This window comes from Lepidochelys kempii, chromosome 22 (genome assembly GCF_965140265.1).
Source record: "Lepidochelys kempii isolate rLepKem1 chromosome 22, rLepKem1.hap2, whole genome shotgun sequence".
NCBI classification, from domain to species: Eukaryota; Metazoa; Chordata; order Testudines; family Cheloniidae; genus Lepidochelys; species Lepidochelys kempii.
Window position 1 is genome coordinate 10,848,530 of NC_133277.1, and position 27,592 is coordinate 10,876,121.

Genomic DNA, 27,592 nt, shown 5'->3' on the forward strand with positions numbered 1-27,592 from the left:
ATTCAATCTGTTTCACTTTCGGGCTTTATCCCCTAATCATCCCATCACCTGTTTTATTTTTTTATGATCTCCAGGCAATTTAGTTGTTGCTCAGATTTGCAAAAATTCAAACCCAAATATCCTTCCCCTCTGGGAGTTGGTTTCTTACCCTGATGAGAGACATTTTCCATTCATACCTTTCAGAGTGAGCCCATGAATTCTCAGGGTTCCTTAGGAAGCAGGTCTATTCTAAGGGGTACAGCTGTATTCTTTCGAGGTCACTGATCTTTAATATTCATTTCACACAGAAAAACACTCTGAGTCCAGCCTGACTGTGATCAATTGTCATGAATCCCCCACCTCAGAAATTGCAAGTGCCCAGTCATAAAAGTAGTGGAGAAATAACAGAGACCAACCAGCAGGTCTCAAACTTCTAAAAAGTTATGAAGTGGGAAGAGGAGAAAGATGGTGCTATGGAGCTATATTAAGCATCACAGCCTGGACGTCTCACTCTGCAAACTGAAAACGAGTCAATATAAGGTTAAAGAAAAGCAAATAGCAAAATAAATAAACTACAGGATCAAACATAAGTAAAATAAAGGAGTGTAATGAATGGGCCAGTTCTCATGCCACGTGAATGAATATTAATGAAATCCCAGTGACTTCAAGCGAACCCAGCCTCACAGCTACAGGTGTTGGGGTGAGTGGCCGCTAACACTCCCGCAGAAGCACTGGGAGAATGTCCCATTCCGGGGAGCGTTTCCCAGTTCCTCGGGGAGGATTTCTGAGTGTTAAGACAATTCTATGGTGGAGAATGGGGGAGAAGAGAGAAAGCTTACTTTAGAGAGGCGCTTGTGTGACTAAATCAGAAAGAGAGCATGCAGGAGGGAAGAGAGAGAAATTAAAACAAACAAAACACGATTCACAAAACAATAGGAGGAAAACCCAGAAACACAACAGGAAACATTATCTCCTTCCTTTTCCTGGTTCAAATGGGCCTTAAATAAATATAATGCTGTCGTAGCAAGTGGGCTGGCAGATCAGAAGACCAAAGTCCTCTAGCACAGCACACGCAGTGGTGATGCAAGCTTCCCCTTCACTGCCCCTTACAAATGGGACACACTTCATCTGATGGGACCTCCTCTTGGGCAAAAAAGGAGTTCAGTCTTCACGGACTAGTGAATTTGGGGCTTCTCTGCTGGGACTGACAATGAAAGTGGCAAGGATAACGGTTTGCAGGGAGAGGGGGGTATTCTGTGTGACACAGACAATTAACCAATGATGAACCGGGCTGAGAATCCACCAGCTCATTTCATACAAGCCGGAACGGTACAGATGTGCAGTCGCTGGTGATGTTCTGATGGCATTCAAGGCAAAATGTTTCACCTCATGAATTTTGAAAAGCCACATACACTTCTGAGCAGTGAGCTTTCTTTTGACAAACCCTAGGGCTGGCATCAAAGCTCCTGTTCTGTTCACACATGCCTGGGAATCTGTATGTCATAAGGCAACACTGACCACCTTTAACAAAATCAGCAGGTTGGACAGGCCCATCCCAAATCTCCTTGCATGCCCCCGCCGAGCAATTTTCCCTGTCACTCTGTCCATACAGTGAGGCTCACACTGCAGTTGGCTCCAGTAAGGTCGTGAAAATGATAAAGCCAGCCACCTTCTGGACTGCGGGTACCTGCACTATGAGGGGAAGCAAAGGGCTTTTTACACAGCTCCTTCGGCTTGACGGTGTCAGGACACACCGTGGGCGGGGGGGTAGCTATGGAGAGGCCATCTATGTCAGCTTCTTCTTTCCTTCCTTCCTGCCATGTCCTTTTCCTTAGGAAAAGGAGCCAGTCAGTGCAATACAGCCATCAAGAAGATGCAAAGCGGTCGCTGGGGGGCCCTGGTAACAATAAGCAAAATCCACCCTGCTCCCAGTTTGGATGGGATACACTGGTTGTGGGTAATCCTGCAGCCAAGAAAGCCTGGGGTTCTGGGTGGACGAGAGCCCCTGAATCCATTTATGGTCTTAAATGGGACTGAAGTGGTGCCTAGGACCTGTGCCAGCTCTCTGTGCAGCCTGTACTTCACCCTCAGCAAACCAGAAGCTTTTCAGAGCCCCTTCTGGAGCCCTCCTCCTCAGTTTGTGCCACAGAAACTCGTGGTGAACAGCTGAAAAGGGAGGTTCATTACAGCTGGCTTTCGAGGTCCCGCCAAGAACCGTGCAGGTTCCAGGGAAAGGGGACACGGGTTCCAAAGCTTCAGCCCACAGAAGCCATTACAGAGCTGCAGTGTGGGCACACTTGCTAGAGCAACTGGTATCTCGTGGTCTGAGCTTAGTGGAGGGGAGACAAGGGTGTATTTAGCACATGCTCAGCTCTGTCCCAACCAGTCAAGTGCCCCTATAGCCAATGGGCACCTCAGCGAAGGTTCTCGGGTAACAATGAGGGAAGGAGAGATATGCAGAGAAGAAAGGCACAGAACAAAGAGTAAGTACAACACTCGAGTGTATATGGGGGGTGGGAGGGGTGATCCTCGGGTCGCACTCCTCACCTTGGAGTTCTTGGCCCCACTGCGGCCTGACTGAGCGGAATAGCTGCGCTGCACACACTGCTCCGGAGTGGAAGGGGATTTGTCTGACGAGTGGTCTGAGCCTTTCTCCACCATGGCGTCTCCTTGGGAGTCCTGTGGGGTCGGGGACCGGGAACGTTTGCGCAGGATGGGGGAGCAGGCAGGCGTGCTGCGGTTCGAGTTACTGGCAGTGCTGGGTGGAGAAAGAACACAGTCAATAACCATATGCCAAGAGGAGCTGAAGCAAAGAACAGCTATTTTATCCACAGCACGTTTAGGTTGGGACAAGGGGAGGTAGTGCCATGTGGCTCCTCTGTATGCGCTCTGGCCAAACTTTCCACACTTGGCTTCCTGAATCTAGACACCTAAAGCCAACTTTAGGACTTGTCTACATAGGAAACATACCATTATAAGCTAAAGTGTGACTATAAACTAATACAGTTATAGCTGTAACGTCCTGTGTGGACACACTTATTCTAGTATAAGAGGGCCTTTTTTGTTTGGTTTAGCTTATGTCATTCGGGAAGGGGTTTAAGCTAAACTGAAAAAGCCACCCTAATTCCAGAATGAAAGTATCTACCCTGAGGGTTCATACCAGTATAACTACAGCTGTGCACCTATACTGATATAACACAAAACTTTCCTTATAGACAAGCACTTAGGCTCCTAAGCAAATGGTCTGATTTTCAAAAGATGCTGAGCACTCACAGTTCTCAGTGAGGTTACTAGAAGTGGCAGGTACACAGCTTCTCTTCAAAACAGACCAGCTATTTAGGTGCCTAAATATGGCATCAGGTCCCTAAATTATTGCCTACACTAGAAAGGGCTTGCTGATTTAACTCTCCTAACAAACCTCCCTAGTTTAGACACGCTTATACCAGTTCCCCAAGCAAACTAGCAAAAGGACTTTTTTGCTGGCATAACTGCATCTACACTGGGACTTTTGCCAGCACAGCAACATCAGTAAAAATAAATAAATAAATCACACCCCTTCACTGAAATAGCTAAGCCGGCAAAAGCTTTAAGTGGAGACCAGACCTAACTTTGGGTATATTCTGACCATTCTTACACAACAGATCTGGTCGAACACTGCAAAACCACCATACACAAATATCCATTTGAATTCTGAGTTTGATCCCATTCATGCCTCTTATTATTTCCATTTCACAAACATTTGGAATTTTTTGCCCAATAAAAATTATCCAGCATAGTGTGATTTTCTTCATACAGACATCTGGGGGATGTCTTTTCTTTCTATGAATATCAGTATGCACAGGCAAACAGGGGTATTTGTTTAACAACAAGGACATTTGCTGTTCATTATTCATTCTTTACTGGTAATTATTCCTCTTTTTAAAAAGCTCAAGTTATCCAGTCAGGAAGCTGAAACAGTGCTATATGACTTACATGACGAACAGTATACCATAAGTAAAGAACAGCGAACGGTTCATTAACAACCCATAGGCTGAACTTTGTGCACGTAAATTATACGTGAAATTACCTATAAATACAATTGCAGAAATCAGGGTTGGTTTATGGACAGAAATAAAGGGCTAAATTTGTTGGATAATGTATTTCCGATGAGTAATTCAGACAGCTACATTATACAGAGATTATTCCCCTCACTATGACCCACAATTATACAGATGGGAGTAAAACAGTATTGCCAACCCCAGTTGTTCAAAAATCATGGATTATCTTAAAAATAATGAGATGATAAATACAGGGAAAGGTTATCCTACCATCACTGGAGATCTGGAAATGTGTATTGCCATGGCAGCACTCTATACCTATTGTTCACTAGCAGAAGCACAAGACTGAGCAAACAGTAAATCTCTGGGCTTTCACCTTGGAACTCTGTGAAACGGTTTCATTTTCACATACATAAGGGCAAACTAAAACTTCAGCTTTCCCACTTGAACTGTCTGCAATGTCAATCAGCTCCTCTGTAAAGCCCCTTAAGGGATATGACTGGCCAGAGAGCATGTCGGAGGACAGAAGAACACAGACAGACACATTAATGGAGCAAGAGAGAAACAGAGAAAGAAACAGGAGTGTGGAAAAGAAAAAACCCATTAAAGAATGGACTCATCCTTTGTTCTATCCAATGTGGAGAGACTCAAGTTTGTGCTTAAGAATCAGGGAGATATGTGACAAACACTCGACCAGCTGCTGATTTCCCCATTTGCTTTTCTTTCTTACTCTCCCTCTTTGTTTGTTTTTATTATTGAGAAACCCATCCTCCCCAAAGGCAATCCACAAAATCTGATTCAGCTAAGAAGAACTGCACTGAAGACTATCTCAACTCCTGGAGGGTGACAGTATCCTAGACTGTAGAATGGCCCCATGCAGCCAGGATTCCTTGCTTCAAACCACACGTATAGGTGGCTGCCGTGGGATGTACCACAGAGAAAAAAAGAAATGAGGCTGGAAGTCCTCATCTGCTCCCATAGCTCACTGTCTCTGTGGTCATGCATGACTCTCCCCGCCCCAGCCTCCCCTGCCTATGAATCAGGGTGATTATAACTTTGCTCCATTCACATGTGACCCCAACCCAATGTCAGTGTAATGTGTAAATCGTCCCCAGCCCAATCTGCTTCCTAAGCTTTTTGAATAATGTTAACAGAGGGCCATGCTTCCACCAGTGGAAAAGAACAATGATGGAGGAAAAAAACATAACTATAGCCACGAAGAGTCTGGACCTAAATTTTCAGAAATGACTAGAGAGGTTGGTGGCTTCAGTCTGCGAGTATTCAACATGAGACACATCAAAGGGGTTAAATTTTCAGGGGGCAGGTGCTTAGCAATTTCTCCAAATCAGGCCCCCCTTAAGGAGTTGGGTGACCAAAATCACTCGTCACTTTTTAAAATCTCGGCTCTGGTTCTAAAATTGATCTGGTCCGAAGTATTGTTGGAGACCTTCTCAAGCCAGGTCTATACAATGGAGTGCCCCCACAAAGCATCTGGTTATTTATGTCACTACAGCAAAGACCCACTCACCATATGATCTTGGAATTTCTTTCTTCTTTCACCCCCTTCCCCATTGCAGTGGTGTACTGACACAGTAAAGCTGTACCACATCCCCATTCTATAATCTATCTACCTGTATTTATGTTTCTGAACACTCATCATGTACTTAAGAGTAGGAGGTTCCATTTTTCCCCAGTCAGTTTCCCATTAGACATGTTGACCTAATATTTGGAAACCATCAATTCTAAATCATTGCTCAAGAAACCAAAACTCCAAGACCTAACCTGGAGCGGGAGGAATTGTTTCTCACCCGTCCTAACACCATCACCTAACACCTGCTCTCCTGCTGGACTCCTCAGATGCCACACCAGGTATTCACTCTGCCTTTTGTGAGACCAACACTAGAGGTTATGTCCATTTCACTAACAGCCCAAAGGCCCTGTCAGTATTACAAGCATCAACACTGCTACTTTCAGACTTTTGAGACGGGTATTCTAGACTGTCAACTTCTACCTTACTGATGAACATGAGGCCTAGCTTCTGTGCAGAGCCTGGGTGAATAGCCTTTGCGCAACACCAGCTCAACTCTGCATGTTGCAATTTACGACGGACCTGGACTGATGCAGGAGTGGGTGGGCAAGATTCTGTGGCCTGCAATGTGCAGGAAGTCAAACTAGACAATCACGATGGTCCCTTCTGACCTTAAAGTCTATGAGTCAATTCAGAGTATAAAGTGTGAAAAATTCATGCAAATCACAAATAAATTGGAGGAAACTAAGATGTGTTCACAGATATTCTGTGAGAAGGAAGAGAAGTTATGTAAATTATTCACTGTAAATTATTCACTCAGATCTGTGAAATCCCAAATGCTTTTCTGAAGCATCTTCATTTTACAAAAGGAAAAACTGAGGAAGAGACAGATTAAAGAACATGCCCAACATCACACAACAAGCTAGTTGGACAGACATGAAGAAAACACAGGAATCCTGACACCCTGCTCTAACCTCCAGCCAAAAAACACACATAGGTTGCTGGAATTTTATGCAGTACTGCTGTCCTAAACAATTAATAATGGACAATGTTCAGGAAACCTCTCTGGAGCATGACTGCAGTCCAGGGTTGCCACATGGTTCTGAATGCTCTGTTCTCTACCACTTCCTGTTCTATCCGGCCACTGCTCAGGTATTCAGAAACCTAAATACGCTTGCAACATAGAGAAACTTCCAAAGGTTTAATCCATCAGGACTATACTAGAAATAGGGTCATTAAAACAAAGGATTGAGCAAAAGGAGATGTGTGTAACACCCACACCCACCCTCACCTGCAAAGGCTTAATTATTTATCTGGCTTATGAGATATTGTCTGGACTTCTTTAACCTAGAAGGCCCATGAAAACAACAGGCTCTTTGCAAGATCCCAGCTGGTTCAGTTAGAATTGACTTTTTCACAGTATTTTTGGCATGAATGCTACCTCTCCAGGCTGAACAAAGGATGTGCCATGGTGCACTGTTTTAAATTAGTAGAAGCACTGCAGTGTGCCTAAGATCCCCAGTCATGAACCAGGCCACCTCACTGTGCTAGGCACTGTACAAACATGCAGCAGTTTATCAGAAATGTTTATGTCCACTTAAAGTTTGGATGAAAGTTCAGGATGGTTCTAAATGTTGTGTTCTGGGGTTACTAGGAACTCCTTAAATCAAGGTACTGAAACTTGACAATGAGGTACCTCAAACGTTGAGCTCTACTGATAGCATCCGCACTGCATAAGTGTTCCATAGCACTGCATCAACTTCTCAAGTCCCGTCTCTGGCATGCACTGGGCGCAACATAAAATCTAGGATGGATTCTCTGAGGGAAGTCTCTTGTTTAGTTTGCTCCAGAACTCAGGTCAGGAACTTGAAATGCATGTCCCCAAGATATGATACTAAATCTGTCTGATCTGGTTCACTCATCCCTATTACAGCTGCATGAAACTCATTGACTTTCTTTGTAAGGTTTGTGCAAACTTTTCTCACCAGTTTCAGTTTGAGTGAGTTCAAACTTCACAAGTTTCACTTTGAGTTCCAGCTTCAAACAAAACTCCAAAACACAGAGAGAAATCCAATCAAAGTTTTGCTTGGTTTTAGCTTAAAACTATGAAAGAACATTTAACCTTGCCTGGTTTCCACTGGAAAGCATAAAACAGCCCTGATTAGCTCAAAACAAGACCTCCATGTATATGTGGAATTCAGCTCAGGTTTGCCACAAAGTTGGAGACCCTTTTGCCCGAACTGTCCAGAATTTCAGTTTTGTAATTAAACCCAGACTGAGGCAGCCTCATTTAAAGGTTGTAATGAAGGTTTTGCCCGAACTCCAACTTATAGATACAAACATATGTACGAAAATACAGACACATACAGTGTCTGCCTAGTTTTCAAATGGTGCTTTTGAGAGCAGAAACTAGTCCAGAACATTTACCATCTTCAAAGCGCTTTACAAAACATAAATCCAATCAGTTTGCACAGCATCTCTGTTAGGATTATCACCACTGCACAGACAGGGAAAATGAGAGAGAGAGATGGACTTCTCCAAGGCCCTACACTGAGTCAGTGGCAGAGTGGGGAGTAGGACTCAGGAGATTCTGGCTGCTAGTGTTATCACCTGATCATTGGACAACAGTGACTATCCCATTCCTGACATGGAGAGCTCTGCTGGAGTGCACATAATGTGTGCGAAGAGTCTGTTTATTCAGCCTTTCTATTCAAGCACAAAGAGGACAAGAACAACACACACATTACACAAGTGCGAAGCCCTGTCCTCACTCACCTCCCCCCCACCTCAGCCCCTGAAAAACTCTCCGCTGCTCCTGTTCACTCCCAGAGTTTTGAATCTGACCCAAGGAACAGCCATGACGAACGCTTTTTGTTGTTTCCATAGTGACCAAGGCCTGCAATAGAACCGGGAGTCCATGCTTCAAATGCCAAAATGGATTGACCCACTTTGAAAAATATAATAATAAATCATGCTTTACAGATCTCGCTGACCAGAGTCCGTTCAGACCCACAGATGCCTCAACAAGGTGGTCTTGAGAAGTTACTGTATATCACATTAGGTGACAGAACAAAAGTGATCCAGCCAGAGAACAAGCAAAGTCCCTTTATGGGATACATGGGTCAGGGAACATCTTTACATTCTGTGTCTGTACAGTGCCTAACACAATTGGGCCCCGGTCCATAGCCGGGGCTTCAAGGCACTACTACAAAACAAATAATAAACTAATAACGAGGGGATGGCTAGAGAGATAGGGAGAATTTCTGCTCCCACCTGCACTCAAGTCAATGGAGTGACTGCCTGTAACCTGGTTTAACATAGCACAGAATTAGGCCCTGCATCCAAGTGGCAGGAAAAGAAAACAGTCTATCCTCATTACATAGCATATAGAGAAGTTAACTGGTCACATTCAACCCTTGTGTAACTCCACTGAAGCCCATTAAATGAAATGACACTAAGAATGCACAGATGATGAGACCAAAAAACACCTTCTACTGGAAGATTGTCTGGAAAGGTTTGTATCCATGGACAAGTGGAGAATATACTGAACAGCAGTGTTTGTGAATGTTTACAAGTGACATCCATGTTCTAGAGGTATGCTTGCATCCCTTTGAGCAATAGAGAGACCCTCAGTACCACCGCTCTTGTCCTCCGGGGGTAACTCAAGCAGAACCTCTGGTTTTGATTGAGTTTTCTGACTAATTTTGAACCCAGGATGTTCAAGTGGTCTTGGAAATAGGCAAAATGAGTTTGGCTATCCTAAAATATACTGAAATCACACCACATGTCACTAAAATGAAGCCGCCTCTGGGTTAAAAAGAAACCATTTAACAGCCCATACCAACACTACCCTTAAAACAGTATTCTGCAGCAATGGCCCAAAACAATACGTCTTGTGACTGTGATATTGCAGCATTTTGAGCTATTACTGTAAAATATCATAGTATTATTTTAAGTTACAATACCCAATTGTTTAAGAGAGGAAGTGAAGAATATTAAATCGATTTGAACCTGCCAGATGAAGAACGTGAACTAGAATTTATCCATGATGGTGATCATTACATTGCAAACAGTGCCAAGGAATTATTTTTTAATGTCCAAGACGTCTCATTTGCAAAAATGGCAACTTCAGCCACACAATGCTCTCGAGCAACATTGGGGTCACTCGTCATTACTGAAAAGGAAGACCGCCGCCTGCTGAATAACCAACACCACTTCCTGTAGCACCCCTGGTGTTCCTAAGAGGTCTCCCAGCTAAGCCTTGACCCAGCCCAACCCGCTCATCTTGGGAGAACTAACAGTATCCTATCCTCACAAATAAGAGAATATTTTAATATCGACTTCATCCGCACATCGCACAAGAAATATAAAACTTAGTTTAAATTTTACAAAACAAACACACTGCAGCTACTATCCCTACCTCTGGCTCCCCCAGTTTGTCCTGTCTGCTAGACTGTAAGCTCTTCATGGCAGGGAACAGTGGTTATTTGGGAATATTGTACAGTGCTGAGCACACTGGGCTTGATCCTGCAAGGTAGTGAGTTTCAAGTGCTTGTGTAGTTCCATTGACACACCTGAAATTAAGCATTAGATCAAGCCTACAATTGGTGCTACAAAAAATAAAAATATAATAATAAAGAAAACAAGAAATCATAGTATGTTGGGGCCATTCAGAAAGGCTAATGTCAAAGCAATACCTCTTTATGGACTAGGAATGTGTAAAGAGAGAAGCATCTGGTCAATGAATAAATAAAAAGTTAGTTCCATGTTCAAAAGTTAGACGCGGACCCTTGTTATAAATTGTCTCCTCCACTTTCTACTTTGATATGAGTAGAACATGCCACCTATCTAGGTTTCTGTCATCTACTCATAGATAAGTGAGCCAGTCGGAATGAAATATGAAGCAATGAAAAGCACTGCTCAAATTCAAACTAAATTCAAACGGAAACTTGTGAGAGACTCCAAAATACTTCGTTACTTCCCCTTCCATTCCCTGGCCTTTCCCCCCCTCCTGGCCCTTCATTTTTACTCCATCTCTGCCCTCCTGGATTCTACCCAACTGAGAAGTGCCACATACAGGTTAGACAAACATTTGTCAAGTATACTTAGCTCAGCCTTAGCTCAGGGAGATGGACGAGAGGAACTCGAGGTCCCTTCCAGCCCTACACTTCTGTGATTCTTCTGAGTGAGGTTGCTCTCAGCATTTCTGACCCAAGAGGGAGCAGAGATCTCTTGAGATTTCACAAGATTTCCTGCCCAGCTTTACACACCAAAGAGATTTGGGGTAATTCAGATCTGAAACCAAGCTGCATGTACTTTGCCAATCCCTTGAACTTTTTGAAGTTCACCTATTTTTGCTACTCACAGTTTACGCAGGAGATTTCCTGACCCCCAGTCTCCATGAGCTGAACTCACTTGGCAGAACTGAAATTAAGGATATTGCTCAGTGATTAGAGGCTAGTGAAGGAATCTGGTGCTCCACACAGTATATACGTGAGACAGCATGGCCCAATGGGAAGGGCCTTGGACAAGGAGTCATGAAACTTGAGTTGTATTCCCAACTCTGGCACTCATTCTGTGTGTCACCCTCAGTTACCTCTCTGTGCCTTGGTATCTATGTCTATAGAATGGAAGATATACTTGCACATATTTGGAAAGTGCTTTGGACGGGCGGGGTCTATGGATGAAAGAATATTTATTATATAACCAGCTTAGCAGTGACTGAGCCCAGGCTTGTGTCTAACACTTAAAAGGGGCAAGGATCAATGCTTTATGTATACACGGGCAAAGAATTTCAGTACAGCTGAAAGTTAACAGATTGGCAACCCTCAAATTGAAGTCATCTATCTGCACACAAAGCAGAGAGTGTACCGGGAGCAGCAGCATAAACTACACCATCACCAATGTGCCTCAACCCTGACTTGAAGGTACCGCCTCCAGTGGTAAGATCAGAGTTACTCTCTGCAGCTTCCCTGCAGAAACTGTCAACAAGGCAGATAATAGTGCCATCCCTGAAGGTGGCTTTTCTGTGATATGGACTCGTGTCCAGTGGAAACAGGGTTGAGACTCACTAATTCATTTCATGCAGGCTACCAAACAGCCATCAGATGATGGTAACTTTTGGTCACTCCCAATCTGGTTTGGCTTCAGAGTGGAAACCTAAGAATGAAAATCTCTATATATACCTTCAACCTATCGCCCGAGCTTCCCAGTCACCCGTGTCTAGTAGCGATATATTGCTGTTATACAGACTACCCTTTGGGGGAAATCATATAAATTTAACAGGGTGAAACCCATAGGGTTGTACATAAATTACACAGCATTCTATGAGCATCTCTCTATAAACCTATCAGAGTGTGGGATCCTTTTGACAGAATTTTTAAACAACCCTATAGACTTAAACAGAGAATTAGATCCTGGCCATAGAATGCTAGAAGTTGGTTTAACATTTCTATTGGAAAGGTTTTCATTCTGTATGAAATTCTACAACATATTTACATAGGCACAAGATAAGATTAATCAAATTTCATGCTTCAAGGTTTCTCTGCAGGTGTCAAGAAGGAATTTGCCCTCCACCCACTCACAGCATTGCATAGTCAGTCAAATGTATTCTTAATAATGCCATTGCTTTTCTGTGAATGCTCTGATATTGGTCACTGCTAGAGGCAAAACATCAGACCTGGTGGATGAAAAGTCGGATCTCTCAAGGAAATTCCCATCTTGCTGTGTTTGAAACAGAGCACTACTTGCTCCCCTGTTCCCAGCCCACAGTGGCTAGCAATACTTCTGGAGATCGCAGAGAAGAGATGGGAGATGCTTTCAAAGCACCAGCAACTATCTGGTAGCAGTGTAACGTAGGATGGTGACTTGTACACCCAACCTCCATTAATGATATTGTCAACACAAAAATCATATTTTTATCAAGCACTGTTCACCCTGAAGGAGCACAAAGCACTTCACACATTATTTACTGAAAATCCCATCCCCACTACTGAAATACAGCCATGTCTGTGGTAGAGTGAGGCAAACCACCCACCCGCACATAATGTGATGCATCAACAGTGGAGGGAAATTTGTCTGTCAAACTTCTTCAGAGATGTGCTTAGCAGACAGGTTATTGGTTTCTAAGTTCTCCACTGAACAGTCCCCACACAGGCAGGGGCACTGAACTCAATGTCTATTACTTAATAAGGATGAAGTGAAACTAACTGGGATATGACAGGTTTCAGAGGAACAGCCGTGTTAGTCTGTATTCGCAAAAAGAAAAGGAGTACTTGTGGCACCTTAGAGACTAACCAATTTATTTGAGCATGAGCTCAAATATGGGATATGAATTTGGACTGAACTTGTGCTCCCTGTGTCCCCACTATAGAGTTGACAGCTCTTGTGGTTTTATCGTGAGTCTCGGAATATTTGGTACTTTTCTGAAAGGCCCAGAACCTGGGGTCCCTGTGCTTACAGGAGAATTGCAGCTTTCATTAAAAAGAAAAAATATATATATTTCTAGCTATCCGGGTTGTGGAGAAAAATTGCAACCAGAATGCAACCTAAAGGTTATAAAAGCAAAAGACAAATAAACAGAAACCCAAATTTTATTTTTCATCTCATGATTGGGGAAGCGGGGCACTGTGGGGGGCACAAAAGGCTGACTTGATTTTTCAATGCTTGGAACAGGCGATACTGTCCCTATAGCAATATTCACGGGTAGGTATGTGGAGGAGTTGCCACAAAAATCCAATTCAATGCTAAATAACAATGTTGTTCTTTGGACGGAGACCTGTACGTACACCTCACAGTGGTAACAGTATGACCACATAAGATGAATGACCAGGTACCCTTGCTTCCCATCCCACTCCCCCTCCCGCAACGTTCCCCCAACAAGGAGAAAACCGTAATCGGGGGAGGGGGGTGAACCTAGCAATGCTAGAGTCTTCCTGGACACATTGCATTCTTCTGGCGGGGGGAGGGATTTGTAACAGATTGATGAATGCCTAAAGGCGCCTCATGCCACATCATGCTACTGACAACGCGGGGGTGGATAGGGAGATTGTCTTTCACAGGACAGGAAGATGAAGCAAGAGGCTGACATCCTCCCACTCAGTACCTGCTGCTCATATGGATCGTCTTTCATAGGCTAATGGAAGCTGCTGTGATCTTCAGAACTGGTTAATGGGGATCAAATCAATTTCCTCTGCTGGTCACCTGATGCTGCTCCAATTTACTGTCCTGGAAATATCAATATTCCAGTCCCCCGTCCCCCACACACACCCTGCCTGGCAAAGCAACACTCCCAAGGTAAATGTTAACAATAAGCCAGGTTAAGGGGCTGCCCAGTGTCAGAAGCCAGCAGTGCAGACACATGGAATCCGGCAGAGGTGAAAACACCTATTAGGTCATGCACAGGCCACCCCCCATTGGGGACTGGTGCAGGATTGTTTTTGACACAGCATATTCTCTCTTGCTTTGTTCAGCTTTAGTTTTAAACGAGTCGGGCAGCTGGGGGGGGCGCTTCCCTTGACAGAACATTTCCCAGCCTGGCACAAAATTATTCCTAAAATTCAGCATTAAGTTTCCTTTGCTTAATTTCATATTGCTGGACCAAAGTCGCAGCTCCACTGTAACTCACTCAGTTAAAAGGACTTACCCCAGAGATGCATTTGGCTCACACTGTGTATGTCTGTCTCTGTTAAAGAACAGAGCAATTTCTGCGACAGAAAGGGCTATATTATCAACCAGCTGATTACAGAAAAGCAAATAATTTTTCTCAGGGCAGAGGATTTGTAAGTGTCCCACTATTGCTAAACACTGACAGTACATTCAGTCCTGCTTCCCTATCATCCCCCTATCAGACACAAGCCACCTGTGCGGACCCTGGCCTGTAAAGTAATACTATACACACACTGCCTTCCCCCATCATTGCAAATATATAAACAGGGGAGGATGGAATGCAAAGAGGAGACAGAGAGTGTGCGTGTGTTGTAGCCAGGGAGCACATGGGTACACACACATCCCTGCAGCAGCTCTGGCTGCTGCTCCATGACGCATTGCTAATTCAACCATCTCTCTGTCTTGGGTCCCCTTCCACCTCTCTCAATCCTCCCAGATGTTTAGACCAGCAGCAGCCTCCTTTCTCAGAGCTGGAGCAGGGGGCTGGGAGAAAGGAAAGGGAGGGCTGGCAGGATCCGACTGATCGTGTCATTTTCAGCAACTGAAATCACTGCTTCAGCAATTCCATTGCAGGGGGTGGGGGGATTACCCCAACAAGAGGGAAAAACAAAGCATCTCTGCAACATGATGTCACACTCGCTGCTAATCTCCCACCGAAGAGAGACGAGCAGCAGCAACCAACATGGACTCCAGATTTAATCTGCCTGGAAAGCGTATGTTCAGGCAGGAGATTTCTTCCTCCACCCCCAGCAATCCCGTGCAAGCCCACAGCGCCCAGAAGGTCTCTCCCCCATCCACATACGCTGCAAACAGAGCGCACCACACACAGAGAGGCAGAGAGAGACGCACAAGCATCAGCAGAACGAAGAGGAGAGGAGCACTAACCTGGTAGCCATTGGGGACCGTAGCACAGCGCAGAGCCGCTAGGAATTCATTCATTCATGCAGTGGTGTGTGGGGGGAGGGTACTCACCTCCTGGACCATTTCAAAGCCCTTCTCTAAAGAAAGAGGTGGGTGGGGGCTCAGTGGCTGAGCGAGCCCCCTCTGTCTGCAGCGCTGCAGAGCTCTGGGGTCCCTGGCATAGCTCTGTTTCTCCCCCTCCCCCACCACCCCAGCGATGTGGGCTTTTTGGTTATTTTATATATCTATCTATTGTTGGGCTGTATGTATGGAGGGCGCTCTGCCTCTCTCCCTGTCAGGGTGTCTCACACACAGCTGCTTGCTCGCTCTCACACGCACGCACACATCCACACACACGCACAGAGTCTGCTGGCTGGCTGCTGGTCGGTTTACATAATGCAACCCCTTTGGTGCAGTCAGCCTCCTCAATTATTCACGTCTGTCCTGAATGGTGCGCTGCCAGGGCTCTGGTTTTATACAACGCTCCTCTGAACCTCAGAGAGTGCCGTCCAGCCAAGATGAAGCTTACAGGGGAGGTTTGCAGGGACACCTCCCCGTTAAAAACCCTATGCATGCACACACACTAAATATACTCTGTGGAAGCTCCAAACCTTGTCTTTCACCAACAGAAGTTGGTCCAATAAAAGGTATTACCTCACCCATCTTGTCTCTCTCCTAGATAATATATTATAGCCATACAGACACTCCCCGGGTTACGCAAGACACTACTTACGCAAATTCGTGCTTATGGGAAAAGTTTTGTGAGCTAGAAATAGGAGGGTTGGGGGGTTTTTTTGGCGTAACGTTCGGGTATACATTTCCGACTCACACAAAATTCGAGTTACGCAAGGCTTCCTGGAATGGAATGATTGCTTAAGTCGGGGAGCATCTGTATATCCCTACCTGCTCCTCTCATCACCACTACTTCAGACTATTAAAACTAATGGGAGAAAGTTCAAAACCTATCTGACTTTTACACCACCCAGGGCTTGTCTATCTAACAGGGAAGTTTTAGCTATTATACCGGTATAGTTAAACAACAGTTATACCAGCCTATCCCCCAGCATCAAATCTCATGGGAGGTTTTTTCAGTTTATCTTAACCCCACCCCTTTCAAAGCAACATTAACTAAACCCCAAAAAAGGCCCTCTTATATGAAAAAGGGCTTGTCTACACAGCAAAATTAATTACAATAGTTATTACGCTTTCAAGCCAATCCCAACCTTAATCTGAAATAACTCGCAAGTGTAGACAAGTCCTTTCAGAGTGTCCAAGAAAGAGGTTGTGTCCGTATAACGACGGCAGTTTAAATTCACATCTTAGCTTATACAGGTATGACTTTGGCCTCTTAGCTTCCTTTTGTTGCATTTTACTCACTCCCCATCATGACTGGGGTGGGTCAGTTTCTCTTTTGTTTATAATCATTTACACCTTTCACTTCCAAATGCAGGAAGGGGCTGATCCCTCAAGGTGCTAAACACCATCAACTCTAGTCAAAATTACTGGGAGTGGAAGATGCTCAAAACCCAGCAAAAGTGCTCAGTACCTGGCAGGATTGGGCCACCCCACAATCCACTAATGTCTGGGCTGCAAATACTGTAGGGAATTTTAACTTGAAAATGCAGATTAGTAGCATTGTCTTCTTTTAACTTTAGGCAAACATTTCCATTATACATGGAATATCCATACACCTTTTTCTGGCTTATTTTAATTCACTTCCAAACGGGATTTAACTAATTCAGCAAAAAGGAACTCAGAATAAGAGTGCCCACACACAAATTATTCAGGAATAGTAATTCCAAGACAGTTATTCCTGAATAGCGACATCATTGCAGAGAAGCCCTGAGGCCCACCACAGGAGTAAACACTAAAATGAATCTTACCCCTCAGCCATCTTCAATTATTTTCCAGCAGTTTATTGTTAAACATTGTACGTTAACAATACACACTATTTATTGGTTGTCAGTAGCATCTTCAATATGCGAAGCACTTTCCTAAACAGAAAAGCAGGCACAATCCTTGCCTCCAAGAGCTGACAAATAATAGTCTTGCCCATATACATACACACATGCACACGCTTGTCTCATACTATCACAATGTTCACATTGCTACGCTGAGTAGCTTTGCTATGTTATTGCTGCGATTTAGCTCATGAATTACACCTTACGCTCCCTATTGTTTGTGGTACAGTACTGCCAATCCCAAGAATTCAAACATCATGAGTCAGAGCCCCAAATCTCATGAGACTGGCTTAAAAATCGGAAGATTTTATTTAAAAAAAAACCAATAAACTGGGATTTCTTTTTATTTGTCTTCTGGTATTTGAACTTCAGGGTCCACCCAGATCATGTTTTCAAGCTTGTCTATGCAACCATGTGAGGGCCAGAAACTTTCACGAAGACAAAAAGGGAAACAGATTCTCATGTGATTACAGGACTACAAGTGCTCGGACTTTGAGAGAAGCACCAAATAACATAAGACACGATAACAATTGTAAGAGTTGGCAACATTGTGAGTCACTTCACCTTATCCGGTAATATCTGAATTTAGCCACCATCTGTGCAAAGGATCCATAAAGGACAGAACTTTCCCCCCATGTGGAATTGCACTGACGTTCCCCAGGACAGGGTACAAGCCTAAGGATCCATCCACAGAATGAGGCTTTAGGTCCCAGTCCTGCAATTCTTTGTGCATGGGCTGACCTTGCACCAACATGCAGCCCCATTTAAATCAAAGGGACTCCACAGAGCATAATGCAATGCAGAAGCAGAGCCCTAAGACTTTAATTTATTGGACCATATCTTAATGTTTTTTCCCTTCTGTGAAGTGCGTGGTACACTTCTGGCAACTGTATAAATCAATAATAAAAAGCACAATGGGGTTCTTCATGGTGGTGCTTAAGTACTTCCACAATACAAATAACAATACTAAACAGTAATACTGCAGTATCTCTCTCTCTCCAGGTACAAAAACAGGGTGGAACCATAGTGCCACCCTAGTTAAGGTTGCATGTAGATTTTCATTTTAATGGGGTGAAAGCGTTCTATAAGACCAACATCCTCTCCCCTCCAAAACAAAACAAACAAAACAAAACAAAACCTGTTTACAATTATTTCAAAAAGCACCAAACGGCCAACATCTTTTTGGTGTCCAATGCTTTTGTATAACCCCTTTTGAATACGTAGTAGAGCAGTCTGAAGTGTGAAATAAAATGTGTGAGAGTCACTGCCATGCCTCGTTGGAAAGGATGTGTGTGAAAAGTTGCAACACATTTTGTATGAATAATTAGGTTTTTAAAGTGACTGTTTTTGAATGTCCACGTAAGAGGTATCATGACATAAGATATGACGACAGCATAGGAGTTATAGCAACACAATAATAGTGTGTTTAGGAGGATGCAGTGTTGCAGACATACTGCTTACTATTACTGCACCCTAGAGGACGCAACTGTAATCTACCCTAACACACTGAATCTCATTCCCTCCCTCCTCCCCCTACTTAGGGGCCAGACCACAGATTTGATTTAAAGAGTCTGCTCTTACCTTTGAGCTAATGAACCTGTTAATTTAGGCTGTACTAGAGGTTCATGCTGTTCGAGCTATTCGAGTTCTCAGATTGAACCCCTGCAGACACATTTGGGGATTTGAATATCTACAAACCCCTGACAGTTGGAATGAGCTTTTCTGCCCAGAGGAGTGTGTAATCCATGCTAACAAAGTATATGTGGTTTTGTCCCCCTCTAGTGGCTAAATGATATGTGATGATGCCGTTACTTGAGTCAATCACAGGGAAATGAGCCCTGGACGTTTGCATTTAGAGCAGTGATTTTCAACCTTTTTTCATTTGCAGACCCCTAAAAATTTTTGAATGGAGGTACAGACCCCTTTGGAACTCTTAGGCATAGTCTGTGGAACCCCAAGGGTCCACGGACCACAGGTTGAAAACCACTGATTCAGAAGCATGAGCTGCTACTGCTTTGGCAAAAGGACTAGGACCATTAGGACAAAGCCAGGAGCAGACTCATAAACCTCAACATGTGGTGTTGCCACTACTGAGCAATGAAGAACCATGCTCCGTGAGCAAGGGATATACAATATTTTCAGCAGAAGTGATTCAGAGCATTCTGGATTAGCCACGGTATCTTGCAGTGGTGGCATACAAAATGGGGTCAAGATATTACAGCTTGACAATACTTTGGACATGCATTAGCTCATCTCCTCACTCACTCACTGCTGGCCCTGTCTGGCCAGAGCCATAGTCTCCCCCATAAAAGTCCCACATTCATGTACCTCCCTCCTCCGGTCAAATTAGGGCTCATCATGTAAAACTTTAATGGTGGCCTCAGTGTACTATAGCAGAATTATTTTCTCAATGAACGGACTGTGTGACAATTAAATGTGTCAATCTGCTGATACAAGGGAATGTGAGGTCACCATCAAGGTTTTTCATGATAGAGTGAGTTAGATGAAATCAAGGTACATATGGTCTTCTACTGTGTACTGGAGATGAAGTGAATGCCTTTTGGAGTGTGTTATCAAGAGCACTCTAGGCAACGTGAAGATGGCAAGCAGTAAGACTTTCCCCTTAACTTGTTACTTTCATGCTTTCAAGGATTTGTGCCCATCCTGATGCAATCTTAACTGTCATTAATTTAGTTCTGTTTAGGATAATACACAAGGTAGGGAGAGTGATGGGTGAACGACAAACCTTTCAGGGTACAGAGAAAAGTTCAGCTACCAAACTACTTGTGTCTAATAAAATTGGGCACTTGTATTTCCAGCCCTAGATGGGAGCCATGAAAATAAAAAGTGATTTTAAATAAAAAAAAGTTCATTCAACTCAGACTTATTTCTAGTGATGTGTAAAGATCAAAATATTTGATAGTTCAAAGAACCCAGAATCTCAGATGCTTTCACAACCCTTATGAGACCTGCAAAATTTGGCTGGTACTCTCACAACAACAAGCTGTCTCATTACATTTCAGTCTCTTCCTGCTAGCGTTCAGGTTAGAAATATTGTGAAGACAGCACCTCCCATGGTATTTTGGTGGTACTAGTCTGGAACCAGGAAGTGCAGGGGACTCTGCAGAATGAAAGAAAAGGAGTACTTGTGGCACCTTAGAGACTAACCAATTTATTAGAGCATAAGCTTTCGTGAGCTACAGCTCACTTCCTCAGATGCATATCGTGGATGCATCTGAGGAAGTGAGCTGTAGCTCACGAAAGCTTATGCTCTAATAAATTGGTTAGTCTCTAAGGTGCCACAAGTACTCCTTTTCTTTTTGCGAATACAGACTAACACGGCTGCTACTCTGAAACCTGCAGAATGAAAAGTAATCGTGGGGAGTGGGGGAATTATTCAAAAACTTTTTGCAACCTAAAACTAAAAGTATCAGTTCAAGCTTGGTTTAAGTGCTGGGGAATTCTTATTTTATCTGAATTGGTTTGTGCCTACCCTTGCATTTTATGATTCTGGAAACTTCCACCTTCAATGATCAATGCTTTCTCAGTTAGGACCTCGCCTTTTTGAGGCTCAAGACCTCAATCCTAGAAGGATCAAGATGCAGCACTTGAAATCAAAGAATAAAGAGTGGAGACAGGCCCAAATCCTAACCTTGGATCTGAAAAGCCCAAAACTCTAGGAAGGTTTGGAATATAGCTTTCTATAATGGATCAAAGAAAAACTCTAGCTCCACATAGTTCTGATTCTGGGGGGTTTGAAACCCAAACCTGGATACAAATTTTGTGGCTCAAGTCATACCCATCTTTAGCAAGGACAAAATTAGCTAGATTTAGGGTTCTATTTAGCTGTATCACTTAAGAATTTAATAATGTAAGTCCTAAGGTTAGGGCGAGGGTAGAGATGTTGGGCCAGGTTCAGCGTTTAGCATGACCCACGGACAGTGTCTAAGGTGATGGCCACAATGCAACCTGAAGATAAGAGTTAGACTACAGGACACAAGGTTTTGGAACAGGGCAGGACTGGATTATGTCATAGGTTGTAGCATAGTCAAGGCTTTGTTTCAGGGATTTCATAGTGACCAGACAATGTGAGCAGATTAGTGTTACGGTGCAGGTTGTAGGACTAGAGCTACGGTTCAGGGTTGAGAACTAGCGTTAGGACTAGATATTTAATGCTGTAGGGATAGGGTCTTGAATGCTGAGCGTAAACATCGTATGAAGTGTCCCCAAACCCTAGCACTAACTGGGGGAGTGACAGTACCACATAATTAATTAATCCTCTGGAAAGGAGAAAAACACTCACAGCAGGGGTACTCGGGTAATGCAGACCTGCTTTGAGGATGTTTTATACAGGGTGGGCACTTCTCTGGCACGCTGCTTAGTGCTTACCCTGATGCATGACTGTACCACTGCTGCCTGCTGAAGTCAGGCATTCAGGCTGCCGGGGCTGGCTTCTGTTCTGCTGTCTCAGACCCAGCTGTAATATAAGCTTACTCATTAATATTGCACATCTCAGGTGATGGGAAATGACGCACGGTCCAGGTAATTAAAGGCCAAGGCTGATGATGGATATGCGGGAGGCAGTCCAGTAACGGTACATTTGGGTCTATAAAGATACGGCTGGTGCTGAAGACAAACTTTGTATTTAACAGGGACATTTCTACCCTCTTCACACAGGGTATATTTGAAGCATAAAAATGGACATTGGGATTTAAAAAGCTTGCCTATAAAATCTCCATGAGAAATGAATGATCTGAATTGGAAACAAAGAACCCCCCTCCTTTTGACCTCTGTCTCTTTGTCCAATTTCTGAACAGGACCTATTTTAAATGTTTAATGTCTTTGGATCCCCCCCCCCCACTTCTGTTTCTGGCCTTCACCCAAAGGAGACATGTCAGAAATCTCATGAGAGGGCGCATCTTCAAGGGATCTCTAGCCCAGTTTTGCATTCTCAGGAGTTGCAGATCATCTGGATAGGATTAACACTTTGCACATAGATAGCATTTTTTTTCATGTGAGCGTGTCCAAATGGCTTTACAATAGGTAGGTATCATAATTCCCACTTCAAATGGGGAAATTGAAGCATGGCTGGAGGGATAGTCTGGACCAAATCACAAAACATCTCAGTGGCAGAGGCTGAAAGAGAATCATAGCATCCCAACTCTATCCACTAGACCCTGCTATTAAATCCAAACTCTCAGCCCTGTGAGGTTAAACTTTTACTAGTCTCTATAAAGTAAACTTGTCTCCAGAGCCACCCACACTATCTGCCTCCTTCTACAATATGTAGAAGTAAATGATCAGGCATGCACAGCACATTTAGTAACAGCTTGTGAATGTGACGTGGGCAAAGAAGAGAGAATTCAAAGAAAGTTGTCAAATGATGCATTTGTGGAATACGGAAGGAAGAATCCAAGGCTTCTTCATGCCAGGCACCACCCAAGAGTGGGAGGGAAACCCCAGCAAGTATGCCTTTAAGAGGCAGAAACCCAAAAGTAGCTGACCCTAACCCTGACACACACAACTCCTGCTATCCAGACTACCTGCTCCCTGGTGTACAGAGCTGGATCAACCTGTTCCCCAATCCATGAAACAAGCAATTTTAAAACCAAAAGAGTTAAGAGAGTCCAGGAAGATTCTGTCCCACTCCCCAGCACAGGGGTGGGCAAACTTTTTGGCCTGAGGGCCACATCGGGTTTCCGAAATTGTATGGAGGGCTAAGTTAGGGGAGGCTGTGCCTCCCCAAACAGCCAGGTTTGGCCCAGTCTCCGACTGACCCCTCCCCCTGCTTCTTGCCCCCAACTGCCCCTCCAGGACTCCTGCCCCATCCACCACCACCCCCCGCTCCCTGTCCCCTGACAGCCGCCAGACCCCTCTCCCCCTGCCACCCCATCCTCTCATTCCTGACTGCCCCCCTCGCCCCGGGACCCCTGCCTCATCCAACCACCCCTTCTTCCTCACAGCCACTGGAACCCCTGCCCCCATTCAACCCCCCTGTTCCTCACCTGCTGACTGCCCCGACCCTTATCCACACCCCCGCCCTCTGACCACCACCCCGAACTCCCCTGCCCTCTATCCAACCTCCCGGCTCCCTGCCCCCTTACCGCGCTGCCTGGAAGTGCTACGGCCACACCGCCCAGAGCACCAGGACAGGCAGCCGTGCTGCCCTGCTGGAGCCAGCCACGCCACTGCGCAGCACAGAGCACCGGGTCAGGCCGCGGCTCGGCAGCCGTGCTGCCCTGCTGGAGCCAGCCACGCCACTGCGCAGCACAGAGCACCGGGTCAGGCCGCGGCTCGGCAGCCGTGCTGCCCTGCTGGAGCCAGCCACGCCACCGCGCAGCACAGAGCACCGGGTCAGGCCGCGGCCCGGCAGCCGTGCTGCCCTGCTGGAGCCAGCCACGCCACCGCGCAGCACAGAGCACCGGGTCAGGCCGCGGCCCGGCAGCTGTGCTGCCCTGCTGGAGCCAGCCACGCCACCGCGCAGCACAGAGCACCGGGTCAGGCCGCGGCCCGGCAGCCGTGCTGCCCGGCAAGAGTTTGTCGCCACGCTGCCCAGAGCATTGCACCGGTGGCACAGTGAGCTGAGGCTGCGGGGGAGGGGTAGGAGGCTAGCCTCCCGGGCCAGGAGCTCAGGGGCCGGGCAGGAGGGTCCCGCAGGCCGTAGTTTTCCCACCTCTGCCCCAGCGCATAAAAATGCCTCTGTCCCAACTCAGAATATTACACATGTTCTAGCCTTTTCCCAATTGACGGAACAGGCTCAACACCCTTTCTAGTATCCAGGGCAGGCTTTGCCCAGTCTGAAGACCATAGTACAGGCTCTCCCTTTCCCTCTAGGAATATGAAATGGTGTCTGTTCCACATCAGATGCATGGAATGGGCCCAGCTTTCTTCCTGTGTATAATATGTGCCTTAGTCCCAGGGCACAGAACAGGCTCAGCTTTCTCCCGAGTTCATAATACAGCCCACTCACCAGGGCACAGAATCTGCTCCTTTCCTGCTGCATGTTATGGAATCCATCTGCCCACCAGATCATGGATTCTGTTCCCTCCATAACAGCGAACATTGTACAGGCTCCACTCTCTCATCAGGGCACAGGATTCTGCTTACTAGTTCCTGTTCAGTGCATGGAATGTGCTCTGACCCCTCTCTCATACATAAACAGGCTCTCGGCCTTGGAACCTTATACTTTTTCGGAGGCTCTGCGTCCGCTCCCACCCTGATGCACAGGGCAGGCTCTCAGAATCTTGTGGGCAAAGAGAGGCTTTGCCAAGGCTCAGCCCTCTCACCACTGCAGGTGCAGAGAACAGACACTGCAGAGAGCAGGAACTCAGACAGGTGTCCGATCAAGCACCCCCTTCTGGGTGCTTTGAACTGACAATGGCATTTTTCATGGCATGAGACACTGCAGCTGCCAAATGCTTGTGGGTTCCCACAGTAGCGGGGGGAAGAACGGGCAGGCAATCATTTGCTCAAAGGCACTGGGTGGAGTGGGAGAGAGAGAGAGAGAGATTGTTCTTCAGGAACAAAGTGTAACCATCTTAACTGGAACACACAAAGAGCCAGTTCTTAGTAAGAACTTAATCCAGGATTAACAAGAGGTCAGCTACCTCTGCCAGGAGACTGCACAAAAAGGAACTAATTAGCTCTCCCTAATGGCACAAAGGGAGCTGAAGGTACTCAGGGCAGCATATCCTACACCTCAGCAAAGTAACACAGAGCTCCACCCATAGTCCCCAACGTGACACCCTGGGAATTTGCATGTGAAGAACCCCTTCCCAGAATTAGGAAGGATAGGTTCACACTAAGAAAAGGGGGCGGGGGAGATTTAGGCTAAGTATCAACACAACAAGATGTATAAGACTGGAACAAAACCTCCCAGTGGAAGAGCTAGAACCTCCGTTGCATAGGACACTCATCTTCCTAAATAAGTTTCCCCATGGACCAGCTCTCCTCCCATTTGGGATTGCATAACATTCCTGGGGAGACTACAGCAACTGCCTTTATGGGCAAGTAATATCAGTGAGGTTATTTAAGGTGCTGTTAAGCATTCTTTAATGTAATGTAACAGCTGGGAACAAGGAGGCACAGCACCAGATGACCCGACATCTCTGCAGATCACAAACCAGTGTTTCATAGATTATTGGTAGACTGCAGGCCCCAGGCTGGAAACCAAGTGCTTGGAATATTAACAATGTAGACAGGACTAAGCACTAGGAAATGAACAGTAAGGAGTGGCCTAAGTGAACTATGTCTTCTCCATCTCGAATTTCTATGATATTCCAGGAAGACAGCTGTTTATGCGATGAACATCCATGGGACTCCCAAGGGAATGGCAGAGAGCCTTTTCTCTTGAGACATTCAAAAACCAAACTGCATTTATGAGAACTGGATGGACTCTTTAGATACGTGGCTGAGTAACGAGTTTTAGATAAGGACGGCCAGAATCTCAAACTGGACTTTGTTTCAGGTTCAAGAGAATTATCTATCATTTTCAGGACCAGGAGTGGCAAATGCTGAAATGCAACCAGCAGCACAAGGATCTTTCCAGCCACAGAAGAAGCCTAAATGCCACATATTTCATGAGAACAGCCCAATCTTGTGGGATTTCCAGGCAAGATTTCCAGGGGTATGTTTGAGGCAAGCGGCACAGAGCAGAGGAAAGACAAGGAGATAAACAGGGAAACTGGTGAAATCTGTGTCTGCAGCCAGCCCTGAGTTGTGTGACTTTTGTCATGCCCCAGAACTGGGGCTTCTGCTATAAACAGACTCCTCTAATTATATTCTAGCTCCATTTCCCTAGAGAGGCCTCTTCCCCACAATCCCCATTTCACACCCATATCAACAAAGACCCTCCCTCACATTTCATACCATAGAGACCCTGCCGTCACATCCAATAGCTCAATAAACAGAGAACCTTATCAACAGAGACAACCCACTACGTATCATCCTCCAGTCAAACATCCATCACATTTCACAAGCCTATGAACATCAGCTCCCACCAAATGCATATAAGCAAGAGACCCCATCAAATTCAAGTGTCTAAAAAGGAGACATGCTGGCCCCATTCCGATTCTATGCTGCTAGAGACAGAGAATGAGGCACCTATGAACAGGGACAGCCTCATCCATTTCCACATTCTGATTAAGCCACATCGCACTCTGCATTCATTTAAGAGATGTGACCCTAACATTATAGGTCACCCAAAAACTCTAGGCTTATTCTAGATTAATGGGGAAAAACAACAACAACACTGTCTTCCAGTACAGGAGAGCAACCCCTTCCTCTCCAAACCACTTCACCTTCCAAACTCCAAAAAATATTTATATATACTTATTAGTGATAGGGGAGCAGGAGATACCAACACTGCATTCCCTGCAGACACCACTTTCCGACACTTTACTCTTCACAGAAGAGACCATTACATCATCTACTCTGACCTCCTGTGTATCATCACAGGCCACCAAATGGAACCCAGTGACCCTGAATGGTAGATGTTGCTTTTTCTAGGAGTCAATAGAAAGCAAACCCCTCAGGGGGGTAATCTGTGCTGTACCTTTAAGAGGTACAGCTCAGACCTCACAGTCCAAGAGGAAGTGGGATTAAGGTGGTTTTAAATCACTTCCGTACCCTCTGAATCTAGAGCTGCTCCAGAGGGTGCAGAAGCTCCCAGTGTAATTTAGAGAGCCTTGGGGGCCTGTCAAAATTATGACGACCCCCCGAGCTGCCCTATGATAGAATCTCTGCAGTGCTGCATGATGTGGTCCTGCCCCAATGCCCCTCCCACTATGAGCCCCAGCATGCCCCCTACACCAGAGACAATACAGCTGTGTTCTGCAGGTCTTCTACTAGAGCAATCCTCAGATGCAGAGCATTTAGAGCCTCCTTCCGCCACTCCAGCCCTTTTACCGATTGGAAAGAGGCCAGAGTGAAGGATCTTACCCACAGCGTGGTGTTGGGAAGCATTCTGTTGCTAGGGGTGTCTTTTTCAAGAGAAACAGAATACCAATATTTTGATTATATATGGTCATTAAGGAAGCCACATGATGTTATTTTAAAAAGTTGAGGAGTTAACCCTAGCGACCTGGCTAAAATCCCCAGCTGGTCAAAATTTTCCATATTTTGAGTTTTTGATAAAATATCCCATCCCCCAAAAAATATTTTGATGGAAATTTTCATTGAAATGGCATTTCAGGCATTTTTAGATCTGGTTGAAAACTTGAAACTTGAAAATGGAAAAATTTAATCAAAATATTGGCATTTTTAAAAGTAATAAAACAAACAAAATCCTACATTTTTAAAAAGTCCTACATTTTTATTAGTATTTTGTTTGTTTTTACAAGCTCTACTAAATTCAAACATTCCTCTTGCCTACATTCCACTGTCAGCTTCAACTGGATGTAAAAATCTTCCTCACTTCTTATCCTAAACTGTTGTGTCCTGTTCCAGTGCACTGCTAAACAGCTGCTGCATATCTCACCCCAGAAATGGTTGCATTTCGCTGCTGGGTACCATGAAGATGA

The 27,592-nt window shown here is 45.0% G+C and overlaps 1 protein-coding gene across 16 annotated transcripts in view; it reads right to left on the bottom strand.

Moving 5' to 3' along the window:
• Positions 1-27,592, bottom strand: part of GRAMD1B (GRAM domain containing 1B) — a 333,007-nt gene that overhangs the window by 81,236 nt on the left and 224,179 nt on the right. For 13 of the 16 annotated variants that reach the window (XR_012155938.1, XR_012155937.1, XR_012155939.1 and 10 more), the window contains one exon: positions 2,527-2,737. Coding sequence is in view for 13 of the 16 variants with exons in the window: in XM_073321021.1 (XP_073177122.1) it covers positions 2,527-2,737 (211 nt within the window). In the remaining 3 variants the exon portion in view is untranslated. Of the gene's footprint in view, positions 1-2,526; positions 2,738-15,096; positions 15,156-15,183; positions 15,369-16,994; positions 17,015-27,592 lie in introns of those variants that run through there. The other 3 variants (XM_073321029.1, XM_073321030.1, XM_073321027.1) reach the window with 3 other exon arrangements.